The sequence below is a fragment of the Hemicordylus capensis genome, chromosome 3 (genome assembly GCF_027244095.1).
Source record: "Hemicordylus capensis ecotype Gifberg chromosome 3, rHemCap1.1.pri, whole genome shotgun sequence".
Lineage (NCBI taxonomy): Eukaryota > Metazoa > Chordata > Lepidosauria > Squamata > Cordylidae > Hemicordylus > Hemicordylus capensis.
The window spans coordinates 148,218,367-148,244,886 of record NC_069659.1 but is presented as its reverse complement, the minus strand read 5'-3'; the positions used below and the strand labels follow the sequence as shown (position 1 = coordinate 148,244,886).

Below are 26,520 nucleotides of genomic sequence, written 5' to 3'. Positions count from 1 at the left end.
AAGAAGCAAATCTGTCTTCAACTTTCTGTAGGTCAAGAGACTGTTTTTCCTATACCTATGATAGCCAATGGATGGCTAGTTTACATGCGTCTTTGACTGTAATAAAGTTGATTGATTGGATGGCTAGTCTTGTTGAATGCTGGAGTGTCTGCTTTTCATTGCATTTTGTTTCATTAAAAAGTCTGAATGCTTGCTTGCCTGACATTTTCTAACATATTCAGAAAATGGGACAAACCTTCCGGTTCAGAATCCAGGCTACTTTTCTCCTCCTATCAGGGGCGTAACTAGGTTGGAGTGGGCCCTGAGACAAGATTCTTAAATGGGCCCCCCCGCCGAGAAATTTTTAAATAATAATAATAATAATAATAATAATAATAATAATAATAATAATAATTATTATTATTCAATTTCTATATCGCCCTTCCAAAAATGGCTCAGGGCGGTTTACAAAGAGAAAACGGTGCCTCTTTGCCCAGTTAGCAGGGGGCTTTTATTCTCACATTTCTGTCCTCATTCAAAACATACAAAAAACAGATGTACAAAATTGAGCAAATGAGAAGACACTAGAAACACTAATTATTAAAATGGGCCCCTTGCTGCAGATTAGCAAAGGAGACTTTCAACCATGCAGGGTGAGCCTATGTTTGTTTTCTCAGAATTCTGAACCAATTCAGTAAAGTTTGATTCCAGGAGGTTTTTCACAAGAGGCTTTTAAAGCCCTTTAACACACATCTCCTCTGGAATGGAGGTGCTGCATTCACATGTTGGCCAAACTTACCCTAAGGGGAAAAAATATAAAAGCACAACACATGCGTCACAGTTCTCACTCATGTCTCAGTTCTCACTCAGACCTGGGTTGCAAAACAACTTGAACATAAGTGTATTTATGATGAATGAATGAATGAATGAATGAATTAATTAATACATAAATAAATTTGTTCCAGAAGTTTTTGTAATTTCCTGCCATGAAACAAGCCACTTATAGGACTTTTTAGAGGGTTTTTTTTAAGCCAGCAAATTTTCCAATCCGTTTTAAATTAAATATTCAGAGACTTCTCAGTCTCCCCCCCCCCATCAAAGCCCTATGGCAAGCAGATCCCTATATAGGGGGTGGGGGGAGTGTAACCACAAAAAGGAATTCATATTCTACCTGGCAAAGGCTGAGCTGTCTGGCCTGGGAAGAGGGTCTGCTGCAGAGAGCTGTAGTGGCCACTCTGACTGCCAGCCTTCTTCCTGGGGCTTGCCAGCCTACTCGAGTTCAGGCTTTACTGAGGCCTACACGGAGGCCTCCCTGGAAGCCCCGCCCACCCGCCGATCAGCTGAGAGGCGGGGAGAAAAGCAGCTTGCCTGCTGCTTTGATTGCCAACCAGGACGACAAGCAGGAGAGAGGGCAAACAGCGCAAGTGGCTGAAGGGTCTTGGGGCTGGGCAGGGGGCAACGGGGAGTCATGTGAGGTGTCTCTGGGGGGCCCCTCAAGGCAGTGGGGGCCCCGAGACGACTGCCTCCCCCTGCCTAATGGTAGTTACGCCCCTGCCTCCTATCCAAAATCATGTGCCAGGAAAGACTGGGCTGGGAAGTGGGGTCAGTAGCAGGCCAGCTGAAATCTGCAGGGGAAATGACCTTGCCCCCTGCACACATGGTCTCACCTAGCCCAATTTCTGGCCAGGAAAGAAGTGAAGGCCTTAGTCTGACTCCTGGGAGACTGCAGGAGTCTCCTACCTACCTGCTGCACTGGTTTCTGCTCCTTGGTCTGAAGTAGTGTCTGTGTGAATGAGGCTTCTTTAAACAACAAAGACCTTTTAAAATGATTAATTCAAGCTATAGGATCATAATATACTATTACTTTACTAGTGGAACCTGTACAGAGCATCTGTGCACTAGGACTTTGTTGCTCTCCTTGCCCCCTGCCACATCCCCTGCTTTATTGTTCAGTGTCAGCCACTCACTCTCAGCCACCCTTCCCCGCCGCCTGTTTGCTCACTCGCCCTTCCCCACTGCTTGCTCGCTTCACTCATCCCCTTCCTGCTGCTCACTCACTCATCCCCTCACCTCTGCTCGCTCACTCACTTGCCCCTCCCTGCTGCTTGCTTGCCTCCTTCCCGCTGCTCGCTTGCACGCTCCCTTCCCGCCACTCGCTCGCTCTCCCCCTCCCCGCCACTCACTTGCTCTCCCCTTCCCTGCCACTCGCTCACTCTCCCCTCCCTGCCACTCACTCACTCCCCTCCCCCCAGCCCATTGCTCACTTGCCCCCTTCCCTGCCACTCAATCACTTGCTTGCGCCCTCTCTGCTCACTCACTCACCCTCCCCACCTGCTCACTGACTTACCCCTCCCTGCCACTTGCTCACTCACCCGCCCCCTCTCCACCCGCTCACTCACTTGCCCCTTCCCTGCTACTTGTTCATTCATTCACCCCTTCCCTGCCACTCGCTCACTCATCTCCTGTCCCCTCCTCTTCCTTATCTGCATATGGAATCCCCACTGTCCAATCACCACAGTGTTTCTGCTCTGTTATCTCCAATTGGCAAAGCGCTGTGTGGGCGGGGCTTGCCACGTATGACCTTAGCGTATTATAGATAGATAGATAATTATTTATTATTTATTTATTTATTTATTTTTTACATTTTATATCCCATTTTTCCTCCAAGGAGCCCAGAGCAGTGTATTACATACTTAGGTTTCTCCTCACAACAACCATGTGAAGTAGGTTAGGCTGAGAGAGAAGTGACTGGCCCGAGTCACCCAACTGGTATCATGGCTGAATGGGGATTATCTGGCACTTTGCTGTAAAATTCCAATCTGATGGATGGGGGACCACCTGCTAGCCCTTGGAGTCATCCCCAATTGAAGGGCAGAGGAAATGTGATAAGGGAATGCCATTTGGTAGAGGTAGAGGAATGGGGAAGAGGAATGGTAGAGGAATGGGAAAGCCATTGTAAGAAATGGCTTACCCATTTCTTATAATGTGTATGCCTACCCTCAGGACACAGTTTTCTCAAAGTCAGGTGTCAGCACACTGGCTTCTCTTCTGTGAACCAATCCTTATATAATCAATAATATTTCTCCCAAGAGAAAACAAACAGATGTAAGAAGACAGTGCCTCAAAATATCAAGTTTATAAAACATTTTTTAGAATATAGAACATTTTTCATGCTTTCTTTAGTTTTCAGAAATGACACATCCAATTTTATTTTATTTTTTCTTTTGGTAAAAACACCTTCCTAAAGTCCCTTCTAGAAGTCCATAGGAAAACAAATCTATCAGACCACATAAGAAGACAAATATGAGGCCCGAGAATGCTGTTTTTGGTAACCATAGGAACCATATGCTCCCACTTATTTGTTGTTTGTCAGGTAACCATGTGAAAGCATTAAGAAATGAAGATTGTCTACCTTTTCCTCCCCTTTTATTTCAAAAGCCCACAATGTTCCCACACTCCTTGTTAGTGTTTTTAGTTCTAGTCTTCTGATTCAACAACATTAATGGACATGGTAATCAATTGTTCTCATTTGGCTAAGTATGTTTGCCTTTTGCTATTTCCCAGATGCTCAAAAGCAGACTGTCACTTTATTCTGTTGATTTGTTCCAGCTACTGTGCTTTATACAGACAATGATTGGTATCTCCCATAACCAGTCAAGTAACTTGCCTCCCTCCTATCTTTCATAGGGGGTCAAGTGCAGTCAGTTTATGAACACCTGAGTACTTCTGGCAACATGCTTTGATCACTTTGCACAACATCTCAGTGTCGCACAGTGCCACACCATTACCACATTACAGCAAAATTTGCAGAAGGTACTATATGTTGCAAGTGCTCACACCTCTGAGACACTAAAAAGGAGAATCTGGAGGCCCACAGTCAATGTAAATCCAGGTCAAGTCTGTGAGCTATCAGTGCAACTCATAGTGCGCGACTGTAAATTAAAGCAGGCTCTAAACCTGCAGTAGAATTGATTGCTCATACTGCACTTAAGACTGCAGGTGAGAAATCTTATTAAACCTTTTCCTTGCTTAAAAAAATTCCCTGTATGTAGAAAACCAGGAGGTCAAGGGGAAAGCTTTCTAGCCCAGCTTTCTGCTTGTGCTTTGAAGTACAAGGGCAACATTAAAAATTTTGATCCAGTACCAACAATGTGAAGTATGGTCTGTTCTACCACATCAAGACTCTACAATTTAAAATATTATCCTGCATTTGTAGAGCTAGCCAAAGAAAATCCACATGCATATGAACTCAAAGAATGACCCAAAGATTGGCTCATAGAATGCCACCACTGAATGATGAAAACAATTTATATATACTAACTGACCCCGCACAGAGCATCGCTTGCTCTCTCTCTCCCGCCGACCACTCTCTCGCTTGCTCTCCCCACCCTACTCTCTCGCTTGCTCTCTCCCCCACCACTCTCGCTCTCCCCACCACCACTCTCTCTCCCCCCACCACTCTCTCCCCCCACTCTTGCTCACTCTCCCCCCCCCCACAACTGCCAGCCGCCCAAATCCCTGGCGCATAGCATCTGTGCCACTAAGTTGTCACCGCGCTTTCCTTCCCTGGCCGGGCTCTTCTCGGCGGCGCAGCTCCACTGACTACCTCCTCTCACTTTTCCCTCCCTGCCCACCGGCAGCGCTTTTCTTCCCCGCAGGCTGCGGCGGGGCTCTGCCACCCGCTTCCTCCTCCTACCGCCTCCTCTTTGTGGCGGCCCAGCCGCCTCCTCACCCCCACCACTGCTTCACTGCAGCTGGACCAGGCCCGCCACCACCTCTTGACTGGCTCATTCCCCACGTCTCTGGTCCTGTTTCCCTTTTTGTCTGGCCACCCTTGTGCAGCTAGCCGCCCCCAGCCACCGTAGTGGTGCCCCCTCTTCGGCCTCCTTCGCCGCCAGAGCAGCACCCCTCGGCCTCAGCCTCCTTGGCCTTGGCCTCCTCGACCTCGTCCTCCTTCCAGCCGGCCAACCAATCAGGCCCCAATCTTTCCACAGAGGTTCCACAGTATTCAATCCTCTCCCTTAGTCCCAGCAGTCTGCCGTTACTGTTCCCCACCACAGCTGGACTGCTGGAGCTCTCCCACCCAATGGCTATGCGTTCCGCCACACATAGCCTTGCTACGTATCCCCACGCATGGCTGGCTAAGAGAATTAGTTATATAAAAATATAAATACAAATATGAGAAAGAGAGAGAGAGGGCGAGAGAGAGAGGGCAAGAGGGCACCTCAGTAAACTAAGTGTTTTACATAAGAGGCCCTCATCGCAGTCTCACAAGCAACAGGAGTTAGGAGGACCATGACACAAAAGGGAAGGGGATTGTGACTCAGACAGTATGACTCAAAGGACTAAGAGCTCCTTGATGTTCAAATCAAGGAAGTGGAGTCACAACAATGACAAGATTCTGTGAATAGATCCTATTTGGGAGCCACTCTATGGGAGTATTATTGCAATCATCATTTTTGCATGTATTTCAGTAACACAGGATTTTGTTGTAGTAGTGAGTAAAGGATTAACAGAGTCTGGGTCTTGTTGCTAGGATAGTTGACATGATGGTCAGACCACAAACCAAACTTTGTAACTGGCTACAGTCTACACATGGGAACCAACTAATGTCTAACACATTAATGTCTAACACAGACATTTTGAATTTCAGAAGAGGAAACTTCTCCAAAATGAGGAGTATGGTGAAAAGAAAGCTGAAAGGGAAAATCAGGAGAGTCCCTTCGCTCCAGAGTGCATAGAGTTTATTCAAAACCACAATACTAGAAGCCCAGTTAGATTGTATACCCAAAAGGAGGAAAGGTACACAAAGTCCAGGAGGATGCCAGCATGGCTAATGGGTACCATCAAGGAAGCCATAAAAGGGAAGAAGACTTCCTTCCAAAATTGGAAGGCCTGTCCACATGAAGAGAACAGAACGGAACACAAACTCTGACAAAAGAAATGCAAGGTGACCATAAGGGAGGCAAAAAGAGAATTTGAGGAACATTTAGCCAAAAATATCAAGGGGAATAACAAAAACTTCTTTAAATACAGCAGAAGCAGGAAACCTGCCAGGGAGGCGGTTGGGCCATTAGACAATGAGGGAGTGAAAGGGATTATTAAGGAGGATATGGAGGTTGCAGAGAAGCTGAATGAGTTCTTTGTCTCTGTCTTCACGACAGAGGATACTGAGCATATACCTGTTCCTGAACCAGGCTTTTTAGGGATGGAGGCTGGAGAGCTGGGTCAGATAGAAGTGACAAGAGATGATGCTCTAAACTGTCTGGAAAAACTGAAAACTAACAAATCACCAAGGCCGGATGGCATCCATCCAAGAGTCCTCAAAGAACTCAAATGTGAAATTGCTGACATCCTTGCTAAAATATATAACTTATCCCTGAAATCGGGCTCTGTACCAGAGGACTGGAGAGTAGCAAATGTAACACCGATTTTCAAAAAGGGATCCAGGGGCGATCCGGGAAATTACAGGCCGGTTAGCCTAACGTCCGTTCCAGGCAAATTGATGGAAAGCATTCTCAAGGAAAACATTGTAAAGCACCTAGAAGAACAGGCCCTGCTGGGAGTGAGCCAGCATGGCTTCCGCAAAGGTAAATCTTGCCTCACCAACCTTTTTGAGTTCTTTGAGAGTGTCAACAAGTGTGTGGATCAAGGTGATCCAGTTGACGTAGTATACCTGGACTTCCAAAAAACTTTTGACAAAGTTCCTCATCAAAGACTCCTGAGGAAACTTAGCGGTCATGGGATAAGGGGACAAGTACATGTGTGGATTGCTAACTGGTTGAAAGACAGGAAACAGAGGGTAGGTATAAATTGAGAGTTTTCACAATGGAGGGAAGAAAGCAGTGGGGTCCCCCAGGGATCTGTACTGGGACTGGTGCTTTTTAATTTATTCATAAATGATCCAGAAGCAGGGATAAGCAGCGAGGTGGCCAAATTTACAGATGATACCAAACTCTTCTGGGTAGTGAAATCCAAAACGGATTGTGAGGAGCTCCAAAAGGATCTCTCCAGACTGGGTGAGTGGGCGACAAAATGGCAAATGCGGTTCAGTGTTAGCAAGTGTAAGGTGATGCACATTGGGACGAAAACCCCCAACTTCAAGTATATGCTGAAGGGATCTGAGCTGTCGGTGACTGACCAGGAGAGCGATCTTGGAGGCGTGGTGGACAGCTCGTTGAAAGTGTCGACTCAATGTGCGGCAGCTGTGAAAAAGGCAAATTCAATGCTAGGGATCATTAAGAAGGGAATTGAAAATAAAACTGCTAATATTATAATGCCCTTATACAAAACGATGGTGCGACCACACTTGGAATACTGCGTACAATTCTGGTCAGCACATCTAAAAAAGGACATTGTGGAACTAGAAAAGGTGCAGAAGAGGGCAACCAAGATGATCAGGCGCCTAGAACACCTTTCTTATGAGGTAAGGCTACAACACCTGGGGCTTTTTAGTTTAGAAAAAAGACGACTGTGGGGAGAAATGATAGAGGTGTATCAAATCATGCATGTTGTGGAGAAAGTAGAGAGAAAGAAATTCTTTTCCCTCTCACACAACACTAGAACCAAGGGTCACTCCTTGAAATTTATTGCCCGGTGGTCTAGGACCAACAAACGGAAGTACTTCTTTGCACAACGCGTGATTCACTTGTGGAACTCTCTGTCACAGGATGTGGTGACAGACAACAACCTGGATGGCTTTAAGAGGGGTTTGGATAGTTGGAGGGCTGTGGGCCACCTCCAGCCTCAAAGGCAGGATGCCTCTGAGTACCAGTTGCAGGGGAGTAACAGCAGGAGAGAGGGCATGCCCTCAGCTCCTGCCTGTGGCTTCCAGTGGCATCTGGTGGGCCACTGTGCGAAACAGGATGCTGGACTAGATGGGCCTTGGGCCTGATCCAGCAGGGCTGTTCTTGTGTTCTTAACAAAATTAGGTGTTGGCTTTTTCCTCTTTTGGAGGGAGGAAGGGAAAAGTGAGAGTTTTTGGAGAGAGAAAGTGGTGAAATGCTTCTCTCTCTCCCTGAGGCCTTACTCAGCTTGAGTGGAGTAGGTGGCTTGGAGGTATGTGGAGTATAACTGTCCCAAGGACCAGGATAAAAGGTGTAGAAGGGACAGTAATTGTTGTCAGTTTGTGTTAGCTTATTCTTGTCTTCCTCTATGTTGCCTGGGTGTCTTAATAAGACTGAGGCATATTTTTCTATCCCACCTCCCTACCCCCCAGCTGCTACAATTTATGTCCTATTGTAAGAATAAAGCTTTTTGAATTGTTAATACTTTTTCATGAGTGCTCAGTGGGGAAAGCCCGCCCGCCCCAGTCACATGCTTCCCAACTTAAGCCCTAGGCCGAAAGAGCCACAATTTTCTGATATTTTCCCCAAGACGTCACTTTATAGTTTCTGATCTTTGGTGAAATTGTGAGGGAGACTGGGTAGCCTGTTCAGCCCAGTCTGGTATACCCTAGGGGAAGGGTATAAACCTTCCCAGATTGTGAACAGGTGCTGGCAGCAGTATACCAGTTAGGGCCCACCCAGAAGGTTCTGGGGGATCTGAAGAACACTCCAACACCTACTACAGTTCTCATTTTCATCAGTGTTTACATTTAGATAGTAAGCTACTTTGGGAAGGGACCACTCTTTCCCATTGATGTTACTCTGCAAAGTGCCAAGGACACTGATGGTGATGATACTAGAACATGGACATGCAACTGTTCTAGAGTATGAGAATGGCCTTTTATCTAGAACCAACAACATGAATATGATGAATATTTATATACCGCTTTTCAACAAAGTTTCCAAAGCTGTTTACACAGATATAAATAAATAAAATGGCTCCCTTTCCCCCAAAGGACTCACAATTTTAAAAAGAAATATAAGGTAGGCAACAGCCACTCGAGGGATGCTGTGCTGGTGATGGATAGGGCTAGTTGCTCTCCCCCGGCTAAATAAAGAGAATCACCATTTTTAAAAGGTGCCTCTGATTTGTTAGCAGGGGACAACATTCTCAAGGCAAGAAAAGGGTATAGTCACCCCAAGTTCATTTCCACCTTCAATTATATTATATTGGTTTTGAAAACTCATTTTCTCAGTGTTTGGAAAGAAACCTGTGTATTCTATCCAGTAATCTTTTGCAGTTTGTTTGGACATTTGTCCCAGAGGACAAAGTATAGAGTGTGGGGGAGGGGGCAGAAAGGGAGGGCGAGGAGGAGGAGAAAGCAGAGTTGTTGCTAAATAAACCTTTAGTTACATCTACATAAGATTTCCTCGTGTGCATGAGGGAAGCAGCTATAAAACATTTGGCGATGAGATTTTGAACCAGCTAAGCATTTGAGCCCGCAAAGCTTGTGAATGTTCCTGCAACCTCATTTCATTGCATTACTGGGTGGGACCTACATTCCAGCACTGCTTTCTCATATCGCTGCTGCTGATTGTTTCTCCAGCTTCCTGACCTGCACAACCCCTGAAGATACTTCTCCCTTATTAATCCTGGACTCTGTTGTTCTCTGGATGCCCCCTGCAGCATGGCTCAGATCCCAGCATAACCTTTTTCTTGTCCACCCCAGGAGAACTTGTTCTCGCTGGGAACAATTGAGGTCCTATTTCTGCAATAACCTCTTCACCATACAGAGCCCTGATTTTACTCCAGCAAAGCAGAAGGCTATATTGCTTCACTGCCTGGGCCCTGAAGGCCAAAGAGTAAATGATCATTTGCCCTTTCCTGCCACCTTGGAAGGGGATGTCATTTCTTATGAAACTGCTCTTCAATTCAAGCCTTAGATGATCATTTCAACCCTACTTTGAATGTGATTGCTGAACATTACAAGTGCTATTCTACATCCCAACTTCCTGGTGAATCTATCGAGCTACAGTATATTTATTTATTTATTTAAATATTTATACCCCCACCCCTCCAGTACATTACTGCTTGGGGCAGCTCACAACGTTTATAAAACAATTACAATATAAAATCAGATTAATAAAATTAACCATATTAAACAAGTTAAAAATCCAAGCTAAAACCACAATAAAAATTAGCTTTTAAAATTCAAAATTAAAATCTTAGAGCTAAAAACTAAGAATTATATAAACTAAAAACTGAAGAACCTACCAGATATACTCAGTGGTGGAACATTAAAATGCCTCTTTAAAAGGATGTTTTTACAGCAGTTCATGCCTTAAGTGTAACCTGTAAGTTTGTCAACTTTAACAAACAAACTTTACTGATAAAACGATCAGGGATCAGATTGTTATGAAAACAAACTGCTCCATTGTGTGAAAAAGTGCTGTTGGAGTGGAAACTTACCTTGGATAAAATTATAGAGATGGCTAGGAGGGTGGAAAATGCAAACCCACATCCTGAAATCCAGGCTATTTGGTCTAAACCCTTCCAGTTCTTGTACAGAACTGCTCCAGAAAGTGCAGCACAAGAAAAGGAGGAGCTACCAATGCTACCGATGTGGATACTGTGCCCACAAAGCAAATTTTTCTCGCTGTCCTACATGGAAAGTCACTTGCAACAGGTGCAGGGGGGGGCACTTTGCTAAGGTTTGCAAGTCTGCTGTCTACTCCAGGGTTTCTTAACCTTGGGCCCCCAGATGCTGTTGGAGTACAACTCCCATCATCCCCAGACATGGCCTTTGTGGCTGAGGATGATGGGAGTTGTAGACCAACAACATCTGGGGGGCCACGGTTAAGAAACCCTGGTCCACTCCATTACTGATTCACCATATGATAAGAATGAGGCAGCTGAACTGCTTCCTGACTGTTTTAAGTGTTACAGAGTCAGAGTCTGCTTCTCAACTTTGTCAAGTTAAACTTAATGGCCATGAAGTGTGGATGCTGGCTGATTCTGTTTCTCCATATACTATCATTTCCCATCTGCTTTACAAGAAACTCCTTAGTACATCATATCTGTACCTGCAGCCTTCAGACATCCTCTCAAGGGGATATGGAGTTTTCCATATTTCCAATAATGGATACTTCGCTGCTGTCCTAGAATACAAAGTATGTACTGCAGAAGGGAAAGTGTACGTGTCACAAAAAGGAGTCTCAATATTGGGCTGGAAACATCAGAAAGGTCTACAGATAGTGTTAGATTCAAATAGCACGGCACCTGTACTACAGATGATGGAGTGTCCATATGCTGATATGATTGCTGATTTCTTGGATGTTTTTGATGATACTCCTGGCACTACCATACATTTCACATATAAAATTTGGATGAAGGCAAATGCAAATAACACAAAGTGAAGAACGTACCCATAGTATTGTGACAGCCACTTAGAGAGGAGCTCTTAAGACTACAGCATGCTGACATCATAGAGCCTGTTGATGCATCAGAATGGGTCTCTCCCACTGTTCTTGTGTAGAAATCAAATGATACACTTCCAAAGTGCATAGATTTAAGAGATGTGAACTCTAACATGCTAATGCATTGTCATCCATTACCCAATACCAATGAAATGCTGCTTACTCTGAAAGAGGCCTCGGTGTTCACAACTTTGGACTTATCTTCGGCCTATCATCAAATTCCTCTGCTCAAGAATTCTTGCAAATACACAGCTTTCATTACCCCAGAGGGTCTTTTTCAAAACAAAAGACTGCCCTTCAGATCAGCCTCTGCAGCTTTGGTATTTCAAAGAATGATGCATGCAATTTTGGGGACTTTGGATAGCATCACTTACTTTCAGGATGATATTTTAGTGTATGGCAAAACCATTGAAGAGCATGATACTAAACTGACAGAAGTCTTAAGGAAACGTCAACACAGAATTACTATCTTTGCAGAGAAATGTCAGTTTTGCACACATTCAGTGAAATACTTGGGACAAACTATCTTGGAGTGCTGTACATCCCAAAACAGACTTGGTGAAAGCTATCCAGGAAGCACCAGAGCTACACAACAAGGATGAACTTTGCTCCTTTTTAGGACCCTGTGTGTATTCCTCTAAATTTATTAAACAACTTGCCTCCAAAATTGCTTCATTGCATTTAAGAAAGAATGTAGCATTTAAAAGGGATGCATCCTGTGAGGCTAGTTTTCAGACTATCAAAGTGGCCATTGCTGAAAGCCCTGCTCTTGCTTCTTTTGACACCACTATTGTAACCACTGATGTTTCACACACATGTTTCTTTTGACACACACTATTGTAACCACTGATGTTTCTGAATATAGTTGGGGTGCTGTCTTGACCCACCAAAAAGGGCACAGGGATGTGACAATTGCTTTTGCTTCCAGCGAGCTAACTGCTTCAGAGAAGATGTATTTTGTCATTAAAAAAAGAAGCTCTAGTCTGTTTCTGGGCTGCGAGGCATTTCAGAATTTATTTGTGGGGCAGAAGATTTACTTTACGGTCAGAAAATAATCTCCTATCTGCTTTATTTACTACTCGGGGATCAAGTCAAACAACCCCAAGTACAGCCAAATGGATCACCAGACTTATGAACTTTGATTTCCAGGTGAAATATTTTCCAGGTCTTCGGAATACAAGATAAACAATTTGTTTATCTTAACTTCCACATCCAGGCCAAGAGGAGATCCTAGAAGATGAGGATGGAGTAGCAGTAATTGAGCAAATAGCTTCATCCACTCATGGAGTGATCATCTTCTGAATGGAAAGTGGCTCTTAGTGCTGATCATGTGCTACCGAACTTAAACCTTACATAACTAATGGATGGCCATGCAAAAACAAGGTACCTGAACATCTTCAACCATACATTCAAGTAGCAAGTGAGCTGTCTTATTTCAGTGAGCTGGTGCTGAGGACTGATTGTTTGGTGGTGCCAAACTCCTTACAAGCAAAAGTGATCAAAGTTGCCCACAAAGGACACTTGGGCATAAGCCTGACTAACAGGCAAATCAGAGAAAGTTTTTGGTGGCCAGGTATGGACAAACACATTAAAAATGTAATTCGGCACTACATGGCTTATGCTGTATCTGCAAATACAGATACAAATCACAGAAGATGTTTACCACCAATAGAGTAAACGTTGACTCCAATAGAGTATCCCAATGGTCCCTGGGAAAAACTTGCTCTGGATATAATGGGGCCTTTTGATAACCAATCCACAAAACAAAGATTTCTTATAGTGATGGTGGATTACTATTCTAGGTGGCCAGAAGTTTCATTTGCTGACAACATTACTACAAATAAGGTGATCCAGTTCATCATGGCTGCAGTTTTTGTGAGGGAAGGTCTTCCTAAAGAACTATTGACTGACAATGGCACACAGCCTACCTCATTTGAAATGGAGCCATACTTGCATAACCATGGGGCAAAATACAAGACTCTTTCCTTGTCCCATTCTCAAGGGGATGGCTTAGAGGAAAGAAGGAACAGATCAGTGAAAGAAAGTTTACAACTGGTTACTGCAGAAAAACCCTAGAAAGAGGCAATGCATTGAACTCTATTTGCTTATTGCACTACTACTCATTCTACTACAGGAAAATCACCTATTGAACTACTGAGAGAATACGAAGCTATCACCAAACCTACCCAATGGCAACAGGGCTTTTCTATGCCTCCTTACCCTGATGATACAGAGATTTGTGATCGGCTAAGGGAGAAGCAACAAAAATATAAATTTTATGTAGATCAGAAACAGGGTGCAAAACAGTGAACATTTCAGATAGTGGGCTGTCTGAGTATGCCTGCTTTATAAAGTGAGAAAGGGGTATTTCTGAAAGGAACATCCCTTAAAGTGATATAAAGTGAGAAAGGGGTATTTGTTAAAACAGATAATCAAAATCCAAGGAGATTCTGTCCTACTGGATGATGAAAAGAAATGGAATAGTTTGAGATTTTCCAGCATGAATACAATGAGACAAGAGGGAATGTATAACAAACAAACAAACAAACAAACAAACAAACAAACAACAAATCTCAAGAGAGGAACTGGAGAGGAATTTGATCTTGTCTCCAGTTTTGACCTCACAGATGAGGCTGAAGAAAATGATGGACAATCCTTGGTACCAGAAGAACAAATAGCTCCTGTGCCAGAGAACCCGACTTAGGAGAAGTATGTGTGACAAGAGACCACCTAAAAGACTTCAAGACTTTGTCACTGAATTTTAAAACTTTTCAATTTTTGGTTGCTATAAAGAGGAGGGATGTGTTATATTTTATCTAGTAATCTATTATGTTTTGTTGTTGAGAAGTTTGTCCTAGTGGGGATCCTGCAGAGAGTGTGGGGGAGGAGTCAAAAAAGAAAGGGAGGAAAAGAAGGAAAAAATAGAGTTGTTGCTGAATAAACTTTTAGTTCTACATAATATTTCCTTGTGTGTATGAGGGAAACAGCTATAAAACAAAAACTTAACTTGCATTTTGTTTTAGTCAAGCTGTCCAGAATGGTAAAATAAGGAAGCATTCATTCATTCATTCTCTCTCTCATTCATATATTCACATTCTCTACACTAGGAGCTAATTAGAAATAGGTCCTTAACTCTTTTACACACAACTGTGGCACTTCCTCAATCATTCCTTAAGAGATGGCTGGAGCACTGCTGGAGGGAAACTAATGCCGAAGCCAACTGAGCATGGTTACTCTCTTATCTTCAGGAGTATTCTGTGGCAATAAGGGCAGCGAAGTCTGCTCACTTTTCTGCTCTTATCACATCAGCTGACTCTTGTCCAGCAGCCTTATTCCGGATTACCCGTTCCCTGCTTGGGGATGCAGATCCAATGGAGGTTCCATCTGGCAGCTGTGAAATGTTTGCTAGATTCTTCTCTGATAAAGTCGCTCGCCTTCAGTGGGAGTTGGACTCCAATTGCACAGGATTCAATGAGATGATGGAGACTTCATCTTGTGATGTCATCAGGGATATTTTTGAGCCTGCTGAGGTGGAGGACATTCTCTCTGGTATGGGTGCTGCGATCTGTAGCCTGGACCCTTGTCCCTCCTGACTTATTAGAGTAGCTGGCGGGAATGTAAGCTCAGAAGTTGGTGAATTCTTCTCTTTGTGAGGGGTGTGTGCCAGCAGCCTTAAAAGAGGCTGTGGTTTGCCCTCTTTTGAAGACCATCAAAACCTTCCTTTCTATCAATACTGAGGTCATTGATAATTATAGACCAACCTTCCTTTCCTTGTGAAGGTTTTGGAGAAAGTTGTATGTGCCCAGCTTGAGAGAGCTCTGGATGAAGCTGATTTTTTAGATCCTTGTCAGTCGGGTTTCAGACCACGGCATAGCACGGAAACAGCATTGTCACGCTGGATGACTTGTATCGTGACCTTGATGATGGTAGTACCCCTCTCTTGGTCCTTTTAGATCTCTCAGCAGCTTTAGATACCATCAAACATGGTATCCTTCTGGAACACCTGCATGGGTTGAGTATTGGGGGCACAGTTTTGCAGTGGTTCCGTCCCTTCCTTAGTGGGTGCTTTCAGTTGGTGTGCATTGGTGGTGAGTGCTCTGCCTTGTGGCCACTCCTTTGTGGGGTGCCTCAGGGCTCAGTTCTCACACCCATTCTTTTTAACATCTACATGAAACCCCTGGGGCAGGTCATCCGTCGGTTTGGGGTGAGGTTCCATCAATATGCGAATGATACTCAGTTGTATATTGCCACCCCAGGTCATCTGTAGATGCAATTTCTGTGCTTGCCCAGTGTCTGGAGGCTGTCAGGGTCTGGATGGGCCAAAACAAGCTCAGACTTAATCCCTCCAAGACTGAATTGCTTTTGTTTACTCCTCAGTCTGGCCAATTGCCAAGTCTGAGTCTCTCCCTGGACGGGGTTGTGCTCCCCCTGAAGGAGGTGGTCCGCGACTTGGGGGTCCTCTTAGACTCACAGCTCCTGCTCGAGCAGCAGGTGGAGGCTGTGGCCAGAGGTGCCTTTGCCCAGCTTTGGCTGGTCTGCCAGTTGCAACCCTATTTCTACCGGCAGGCCCCAGCAATGGTAACTCATGCCCTTGTCATCTCTCATCTGGTTTACTGTAATGCGCTCTACCTGGGGTTGCCTTTGAAGATGACCCGGAAGCTTCAGTTGGTCCAGAATGTGGCAGCCCGCCTGCTTATGGGCGCTAGGAGATATGATAGTGTGACACCTCTCTTGCAGTTGCTACACTGGTTACCTATTTGCTTCTGGGTCCAATTCAAAGTGCTGGTTCTCACCTTTAAAACTTTTCAGGGCTTAGCGCCTGTTTACCTTCAGGACCACCTCTCCTGGCCAGTCCTGTCCCATCCTGTGAGATCTTCTCAGGTTGCCTTCTTTCGGTCCCTGGTCTCAGAGAGGTCCATAGTGCTAGGGTCCATGGAAGGGCTTTCTCTGTTGCTGCCCCTTCACTCTCCCCCCCTAGATTCAGTCTACCTCCTCCCTTTCAGCCTTTAAAACCTTATTGAAGACATTTCTTTTCCACCAAGCATTAACCCTTTGTTGTTGTGTTTAAATCTTGGATGCTGTTCTTGTTTGTTACACCGCCCTGAGTCTGTGGATTGGGCAGTATAGTAAATCTCTTAATATAAATAAATAAATAAATAAATAAATTTCCACTTTAATTGCTCTGACCATTATTCCTTCACTAAAACCAGTGCTATAGTAATGAGAATCTGACTTTGACTCTTTCATACCAGCAAATTAATCTGGGGTTTCAATTCACACAAACGCACACAGTCTAGAAAATTAAGAAAATGACAGTGCTTTCAGTCAAAGTGACATGTTTCACTAATTGCTTAATCACCAATTGCTTAATAAAGTTCCTTTTTTCATTCTGATGTATATCAATTAAGTATTATTCAAGTTTAAAATTTAGATGTTTAGTTTGGCAAGTCAGGCAGATTTTCCTTCCAGCTGAGGAAATATATCATCTAGTGGTCAGAAGCAACCTTTTTAGGCAACATGGTACCATAATTAAATATGATCTTATGTCAAAGTTTTAAAAATGCATCTATCAAAGTGGCCTCTTATAAACAACGATTTCTGAGAATAGTTACAAAACTGGTTGTAAAGAATCAGATCTGATCTCTACTTTCAAGAATCTTTACATACCAAAGATTACATTTACAAACCAATGATTACAAAGAGGCATTCACAAAAATAATTCCTACTGTAGTGCTCTGGAGACCATATCCAGGACCAAAAATACTGATAAATAACCAAGTGGAAGACAAGAGCACCAGCTATACTAGCAATGAGGCTGCAATACTGGTGGTAATATACTTATAGTGGCCCACATGTTGACAGTGGTATGAGGTTGGAAGAAGGGCTCTGCCCTGGAAGAGAGGCTGGAAAGTAGCTGCTGTGAAGGCTTGTGAAGTACGTGTGGAGGGGCATAGGAAGCGATTTTTCTCCCTTTGCCACAGCTACTCTCCAGCCTCTGTGTGAGCTTGGAGCCCTTCTTCTGCCCTTGTATCACTGCACAGCATGTGGGCCACTGATTTTAACATCTATAAAGAGGCACTACTATTAAGACTATTTAGCAGCTTGGAGCCCTTCTTCTGCCCTTGTTTCACTGCACAACATGTGGGCCACTGATTTTAACATCTATAAAGAGGCACTACTATTAAGACTATTTAGCAGCCTGAATAGTGTATGCGGCTGTCAGGAATCCCATCTCACCACAGCCACAAACCCCTTGGACCCTTGTCTTTTGCTGCCCACACTATTCCAGATGAAAAGTTTGGTACTTAACTAATGATCAGATTATCATTCTCTCCCTTGATAAGCCTGTACTAAGCCACAGTGCACTTTTCAGGTGAGCAAATAGTTGCTGAGAGAATCCAGGGGAAGGCCAGCCACTGAGCCATTGTTGAAACAATCTCATTCTAAAACTGGCCCTTCTTGATACAATGACTGAAGCTGCATCTCTGGGGCTAGGTGAAGACATTTTAGCACCTGAGGTAGAAAATCTAATCAGCAGATTAAAAACAAAAAAACAAACTCTAAGGTAAATAACAGATGAATTGTAGTTCCCTCAATGGCATCCATGATCTGCCATCTGACATGGCATCCTGACTAGAGCATTCACTTTGTGATGGCTTTAGAAAATGTGGCCTTATAGACCTAGTTCAGACCGGGTCCTGATCTAATAAATGGTGGTCTGTTGGACTGGCGAGTCATGTGCCAATATGCTTCCAAAGGTGCATCTGCCCAATTTCAGCAAATATTCCCCTCTTCTTACAGGCCTTCTGTGCCACATTAGCATTCTATCCCAAGATTATCCTTACTGTCAGAGCAAATTTCCAAGGAAGTGCAGGGGGTTACAGTGTGAAGGATGTGGTGAGAAAATCGCCATTCATGCTTTTCCTTCTGCTTGCTTCACATTGGATACAATCTATAGGCCTGTGTTTGTGATGTCACATAGAGAGATGAAAAGTGGCATAGAATTTCAAATTCAATGCAATAAGTAATCAAAAGGCATGGCACATCTTTTCAGAGTACAGTACATTCCAGAAAGCAACTGAAATGAGCAAAAACCCTGCCAATACAGAGGGACAAAATAATTTCCCCCCACACCTTCCTAATAGCTACTGTTAATAGAGCTAGAATAAAAAGACATTTGTAAGAAAGTGACAGCAATGTAGCTGACAGATATTTTTTTTTGCACTTACCCTTGGAAACGTTGTAAATCTATCTAGTTCTTCCACAAAACAGAACATCTGTAAACTGATTGCTGACATAACAATTAATAAGCTGGCTGTAAATACAACTAAACTCCCAAGCTTTTTTCCAGGTCCAAAAATCTTATATACAAAGTCTTCCAGGGCAGGAGAAATCTTTATAAGTCGGACTACCCGAAGCACCTGCAAAGAGAAAGGAAATACATTATTGATCTTACTGTATGATGTCAAATGAGTGTAACACAGAATGTTTTATTTCAAGCAACCTCCTGATGTCCCATATGCTGAATAAGAAAGTAACAAATATTCTGGTTCATTGATTTCCTTGATGTTTTCCCTCGGTTCTTTCCCTCAGTTACAGTATATTAATGAGAAAAGGCTTTAGTGGGGCTCAAAAAGGGCTCTGCTGTGTTAAACAATGTTCAAACAAGGATCAAACAGCCATGGCTTTGATCCTGAAACCACATGTGAGCTCTTCAGTTACAGATCAGTTTAATCTGTTTTCAGATTTACAACCTATTTTGTGCTCCCACCACCACTGAAGAAGACACAGTGAATCACAGCTGATTCAGAATTATGCTTTGCTTAATCTTTTTTTTTAACATTTGATTTTTGTTTTAATTACAGAAAATTTGTTTCAAAAATTAGTACAACCTATAATACATACAGGACAGACATGGGCAAATTACTGAGAACAATAAAGTCATGACTTGGGTTGAAACTAAACTGAAATGGATACAAATGATGCCTCAAGAAATCACTGTCAAAGTGGAAAATTAAAGCCAAATATAGATGAAGAATTATTAAACTACACCACTGAAGGAAGCATAAGTAATAAAGCTGAATCTTAAAATTGGTTAAGGGGCTGTTTTATAGGGCAATAACAGTTACATTTTTGTAGGACTAGCAAATGCAAGAATCACTTCTGCCTCTACCTGGGCTGGGCTGCTCATGAGAACAGCCTCATTATAGAATATGATTACTACTAAATATCAGGTGTGTAGCCTTTGGTTGAAATGCTCATGAGAGACTCTGTTGACAACTTGCCACCCCCCCGCCCCCACCACCATCCCATCCTCCTGCTCTGCCCAATTCCATGCCATGCTACAGTTCTGGCTGATACCACTACCCTGTATTTGACAGTGATGATTATGTCACCTAGCACTGTATAACACTGGGCTTTGCTTTTTTATTCATACAGAACACATCTTCCAAAAAAGATGTCACATCTGACTATAGGGTAGCTTTAGGAGGGAAACTTTGCTTTATGTTCTGCATTTACCAACTTGAACTGTAAAATTAGATGAGCCATTTAGGAAGGGAAGGAGATCACATGTTATTATTCCTCAGGAACACCTATATCTTTGGTATCAGGAAGGGGGAAAAACAGGTAGCCAAAACAAAATGATGTAGATAATCTGTATGCATGTGTATGTGTAGATATACAAATATTTTGCCTTTTAATTTTTTTAAAAAATTATTGCTACTGTTATTGTTCACCATCTAGAGTCTTTGGAGGAGGCAGTACAAGAACTTTTAAATAAATAAATATAATTGCCTGATGTATGGGAGGTTTTATTATTTATTCTGATTATAACTGCTGTGTTGCTTTACTATGGCTTGCCATAGAGATTGCTGTTAGATACTTTGGTTTATTTTGTTTTTTTAAAAAGCAGGATGATGTCCCCCCCACATGCAATGATTTACTTCAATGTAATTAAAATTTCAGTGCAGTTATCTGAACACTGATTAAAAACCCTGGGCAACCGATGGAAAAGCAACCAATTGAAACCCTGGGCAAAGTGTATGAAAGAAAAACACGAGGGAAGAATTGTACAAACAAAGATGTTTATTTTGGCTATTGAAAGAAATACAGTAAATTGTAAGATAAATGAGGCCATGTATATTGAACAGCCACAACGAATTATTAATGATAAGGAAGAAATGAAAGAGGCAATGAAATTTATTGGTCTATAAAAGGGTTAAAATTTGTTCTTGAAAGTCATTTCTTCCTCTCTCCTTTCTCCTGTTCTTGGATTAGTTATTTAGCTTCAGTTGCTGTATTCAATTTTAAGAGTCTCCAGCGGTTTGAGATAGAGCATTGACAATGAAGTTTTAACCCTGAAACACGTTTGCTCAAGTTTGTAAGATCTTTGTTTTTATTTGTTTTTTTCCTATGCACTAAAAGAGGTCTTAAATCTTGTCTTGAGTAGGGGAGTATTCGTATACAATCGCCACTATATTGTCTTACAGATTTTAAAATGAGTAGACAGAAGTTAGCGTGAACAGGCTCTTATATGGTTTCTTGGTGGTAAAATGTTTTATTCTTGCTTCTGATTTTGAGCAGTTTTCTACTTAACTGGTTTAGTGTGGGTGCCCCTGCACCTAAACTATCTTAATTGACATTTAAGTACCACATTAATCTTTCCAGGAACTATTTTGCTAGCCCATTTGTTTTCATTAAGAGCAAAAAGGGCAGGGCAATCTTCAAAGCTCCCTGCCTCCAGCAATCCATGCACTTATTCGTATTAAGAGGACTCCAGTATTTTGCTGTATTGGAAGATGATGATTCCCACGCAGCTGGGGAATTGGATTACATATCACAATGAATGTTGGATTTCGATAATGACATCAATATTGTTCAACACACTGAAGATCATCCTTGAAAATAAGTGATTGTTTTGCTGTAGGAAATGACACCACATGAGATTATTGGTATTTACACCAATAATTAACTCTGTTAATACTCCGCTTAAAAATGGTAACAAATCCTCTTTAATACCTCAAGTAAGAAGGTCTCAACTGTATGGATTTTTGTTAAAAGGAAATCAATGGTGCCCAACTTAGAAAATCATCTTTTTGAGAGTGAGCGATCTCCTCTGGGTCCCCCAGCCAGAGGTGCAGCTAGCTCCTTTTTGAGCCTGGGCCTAAAGACTTTTGGAGGCCCGCCAGCCACCCACACACACAATATTTTTAACACAACCACACCACCCGGGACAGACTAAAAAGGATTCAGGGGCCCCCAGGGGGTGTGGAGGTCCTGGACTTTGGCCTGGAAGTCAGAGCACCTCTGCCCCCAGCCTCTGGAAATTAGGTAGGAGGCAATCAGGAAGAGAGTCTTTCCAGTTGTGACATCCCAGATATGGAATGTCCTCTCTAGGGAAGCTTGCTTGGTGCCAACTCTGTTGTCTTTTCAGCACCAGGTGATGATTAAAAAAAACAAATTGCCCAGGATTCCCAGAATGTTTTATAACTGGTTATATTGTTGTTTTTAGGGCTATGCATGAGGAAAGTTCTGCTGGATCAGGCCCAAGGCCCATCCAGTCCAGCATTCCATCTCACACAGTGGCCCACCAGATGCCTCTGGGAAGCCCAGATTTTGCTGGATTTTATTGATCTTGCTGCTGATACTGCTGCTTTATTGTGCTTGTTTTACAGTTCTGATGCGTTCATCATTTTAACGTCTCTGCCACCCTGGGAACTATATGCTGAAGGATGCCTAAGCAACATCTTAAATAAATGGACCTTTTTTTTAACCCAGTCAGGATCTCATAGTCATTCATCCAAGGGAGGCTAGTTCTTATTTTCAGCATGAGACAGGAACTACATTCTTTGGACAGTGGTCCCCAAACTCCCCAAAGAGCTAGCCTGAAACCCTGCTGGGATGGATCAATGTGAGTCAGCCCAAAGCTTCGAATTCTAAATTGCATTCAGTCATGCAGATGGAGAGTTGGATCAGCATCTGGAGATGGAGAGTTCCCAGGCGGTGGCCCCTGCGGTGGCCCTGGCAGAACATTTCCTTCTGAGCCAGGCAGAGGTCAAGAGGCAGGAAGAGCAGCAGGTGGAGGGACTGGCAGCAGAAGTAGCTACTGACCTCTCTGAGGTAGAGAGGCTTCATTGGACACCAGAGAAAAGCCACCCTTCAGTGGCAATGAAAAAACCCTGGTGCCTCACTCCAGGCTGCCACCTTTTTGTGGCAGAGGGGATCCAGTTGCTGTGCCATCTCCAGATCAAGGTCCCGTGTCATTGGAGGAGAGGGCTATGTACTTCACAGAGGAGGAATGGGTTCTGCTGGATCCTGCTCAAAGGGCTCTCTGCACAAGGAAGTCATGAAGGAGAACTTGGAGCATCTGGTGTCTCTGGAATGACTTTTGGTTTCCAAACCTGACCTAACCTCTTGGCTGGAAGAAGGGGAAGGACCACTTGATGAGTCTTCCGAGGCAGGAGAGAAATTGGCAGGTGATGAGAAGGAGTGTGAAAGAGAGGGTGAAATGCCAAGGAGAGAAGCTGAAGCAAACCGGAAGTGGAGAGAGAAATCCACTACTTCCAAGGGGGCATTCTTGCATGAAATTCCAGTCCAACAGGAATGCCACAAAAGAAAGCTGGTGTGTGTGTGTGTGTGTGTGTGTGTGTGTGTGTGTGTGTATGGAATAAGATCCCTCTACATGCAAAAATCTCAACTAGTAAATCAAACCTTAGTGCAGATTCAAGAAAACACACAGGGGTGACATCTTATAAATGCTCAGAGTGAGGAGAGAGCTTCAGTAACAGGGCATGTTTTACTGCCCATCACATAATCCACACAGGGGAAAATCCATTTACATGCTCAGTGTGTGGAAAGAGCTTTAATCAGAGTGCACATCTTGCTCAGCATCAAAGTATCCACACAGGGCAGAAACCATATTGGTGCTCAGAGTGTGGAAAAGGCTTCACAAACACCTCAAACCAGAATTCCCATCAAAGAGTCCACTCGGGGAAAACATCATTTAAATGCTCAGTATGTGGAAAGAGCTTCAACAAGAGCACGAGCCTTAATTCTCATCAAAGAATCCACAGAGGAGAGAAACCATATACGTGCACAGTTTGTGGAAAGAGCTTCAGTTGGAGCTCAAGCCTTTCCTACCATCAAAGAATCCACAGTAGAGTGAAACCATATCAGTGCTCAATATGTGGAAAGAGCTTTGACAGCAGTACAAGCCTTATTTACCATCAAAGAAGCCACACAGGGGAAAAACCATATCTATGCTCAGATTGTGGAAAGAGTTTCAGAAACACTTCAAACCTTAATTCCTATAAAATAATCCACACAGGGGAGAAACCATATAAATGCTCACCCTGTGGAAAAAACTTCAGACACAAGATTAACCTAACCCAACATCAAAGAAGCCATTTGTGTGATCAAAGAAGCCACTTTAAGCATTATAAATGCTCAGTGTGTGGAAAGAGCTTCACTCAAAGCTCAAGCCTGACTTCCCATAAAAGAATCTACACAGGGAAGAAACCTTATCAGTGCTCAGTGTGTGGAAAGGGCTTCAGGGCGTCTCCATATCTTACTGTCCATAAAAGTATCCAAATAGGCGAGAAGCCCTTTAAATGTTCAGTGTGTGGAAAGGGCTTTAATCAAAGCACACATCTTACTCAGCATCAAAGAATTCACATAGGGGAAAAACCATATTGGTGCTCAGTGTGTAGAAAAGGCTTCACAAATATCTCAAGCTGGAATTCCCATCAAAAAGTCCACTTGGGGTAAATACCACTTAAATGTTCAGTGTGAGGAAAGAGCTTCAGCCAGTGCTCAAGACTTTCCTACCATCAAATAATCCATGGTGAAACTTTTACAGTAGCACAAGCCTTATTTCCCATCATAGAAACCACACGGGGTGGGGGGTGGGGAACTATTCTTGGTATGTGGAAAAAGCTTCAGGACAACTTTGCACCTTACTGTCCATAAAGGAATCTACACAGGGGAGAAGCCATTTACATGCCTGCAGTATGGAAAGAGCTTTAGGACGAACTTACACCTTACACGACCTCAGATAATCCACACAGAGGAGAAACCACATCAGTGATTGGTGTGTGGAAAGAGCTTCTGCCAGAGCTCAGAGCATAGACAGCATCACAGAATCCACCGAGGAAAGAAACCATATTGAAAGAAACCATATTTGCAGTATGGAAAGGACTACAGCCAGAGGACAAACCTTACTCAACCTCAAATAAGGTTCTTGGGGTGGGGGGGGGGGGCGGCGGCTATGTACATTTGGGAAAAGCTTCAGCAGGAGCTCAAACTTTACTGGCCATCAGAGAATCCACTCAGGGCAGAAACCACATAAATGCTAAAGATGTGAAAAGACCTTGGAGTGGAGCACAGAGCTTTATATCCAATTACTTACAGGCAGAAAACTATCTCCTTAATGATTTGACTGGATCTCTGGATTTGACTGGGTATCCAAAATATTTAATTTATTTATTCATTCGATTTCTATACCACCCTTCCAAAAATGGCTCAGGGCAGTTTACACAGAGAAATAACAAATAAAGAAGATGGATACAAATAAATAGATTGTATACTGAGGAAATTTGCAGTTGCTGTCTCAGAACCACTATCTACAAACTATGAGTATTTCTGGAGAGCTTTTTCTTCCAGCTTAGGAGCTGGAAGATTTGAGACAAGGAAATGTGGTCCATATTTTCCAAAAGGGGAAAGAGGGAGAAGGAACTGGGAAACTGCATCAAGCTGCAGACCTGTCAGCTTGATGTCATGGTTTAAATACATTACTGGCCTATAAGAGAGCCCTTAAGACCCATCTGTTTGTGTTGGCCTTCCAGGGTTTTAAAACTGTTTTAACTGTTCTAAACCGTTTGAATTGCTTAGATTTTATGGTTTTTAAGTTGGATTTTAAAATGATTATATTTTGTTTTGTTTTTGTAAACTGCCCAGAGCTGTTGGATGGGGTGGTACAGAAATGTAATCATAAATAAAATAAATAAATCTTTTGCACAACTATGAGAGAGAGAGAAGGTTTGCAAATTATAAAACTCTGATCCATTATTCTACCAAGGGAGCCCAAAAGAATAAGTTTTGTGCAGTAACTATAGTGTTTGATTTTACTGTAGATTCATACTCAGTTTGAAATCCATGTCTATCTATAGCTAAGTTCCCATTCTAGTATAGCCTACTATAGGGATGTGAGGCTAAGATGCTGCTCTGAGCTTCTTGGAGAAAATGTAGAATACAATTTTGGGGCACAATCCAGCCAAACCTAAGCATTTTAAATTCCATTGACATCTGAGACTCAATCGAGACAAGACTGAAGTCCTGTTTGTTGGTGGTTCCTCTGCCTGGGTAAATGATGTTCAGCCTGTTCTAGATGGAGTTGCACTCCTCCTGACCGACCAGGTTTGCAGTCTGGGGGTGCTCATGGATCCATCACTGTCACTAGAGGCTCAAGTGGCTTCTGGGGCTCAGAGCGCCTTTTATCAGCTTCGGCTGAAACACCAACTGAGACGTTACCTGGACAGAGATAGCTTGGCCAGAGTTACTCACGCTCTGGTAACCTATCGCTTCGATTACTAAAATGTGTTATACATGGGGCTGCCTTTGAAAATGATCTGGAAACTGCAGCTGGTACAAAATAAGAGTTGAAAGATCATTAACTAGGACTGGACGTTCTGATCATATTACGGCAGTGCTTCATCAGCTGCACTGGCTCCCAATCCGTTTCCGGGCCTAATTCAAAGTGCTGGTTTTAACCTTTAAAGCCCTAAATGGTTTGGGACTGGGTTACTTGAGAAAACACCTTGCCCCACAAGTCCCTACCCATACTTTGATCTTCTTCAGAGGCCCTCCTCCAGATCCCCCTGCCAAACGAGGTGAGGAGGGTGGCTTCCAGGGAGAGGGCCTTTTCGGTGGTTGCACCCTGTTTATGCACAGCCTCCCCAGTGAGGTTCATCTGGCTTCATCACTTCGTTCTTTTATACACCAGGTATAAAAGGTTCACCAGGTGTGAACCTTTTTGTTCACACAGGTCTTTTAAATTCGGGCTTTTAAATTCAGGTTTTCAAGTTTGTTCCGATTTTTAACTAATTTTAAAATGAGTTTTTAAGCTTCTATGTGTTTGTTATGTGTTTTTATTGTATGTTTTAATCCTCTGTTGTGAGCTGCCCAGAGAACAATTTGTTATGGAATGGCTAATAAATAAAGTTTATGTTTATGATTATGA

The 26,520-nt window shown here is 43.1% G+C and overlaps 1 protein-coding gene across 10 annotated transcripts in view; it reads right to left on the bottom strand.

The window, feature by feature from the left end:
* Positions 1–26,520, bottom strand: part of NALCN (sodium leak channel, non-selective) — a 378,362-nt gene that overhangs the window by 133,386 nt on the left and 218,456 nt on the right. For all 10 annotated transcript variants that reach the window (XM_053305984.1, XM_053305985.1, XM_053305986.1 and 7 more), the window contains one exon: positions 18,512–18,703. In XM_053305984.1, coding sequence (XP_053161959.1) covers positions 18,512–18,703 — 192 coding nt within the window. The remainder of the gene's footprint in view (positions 1–18,511; positions 18,704–26,520) is intronic.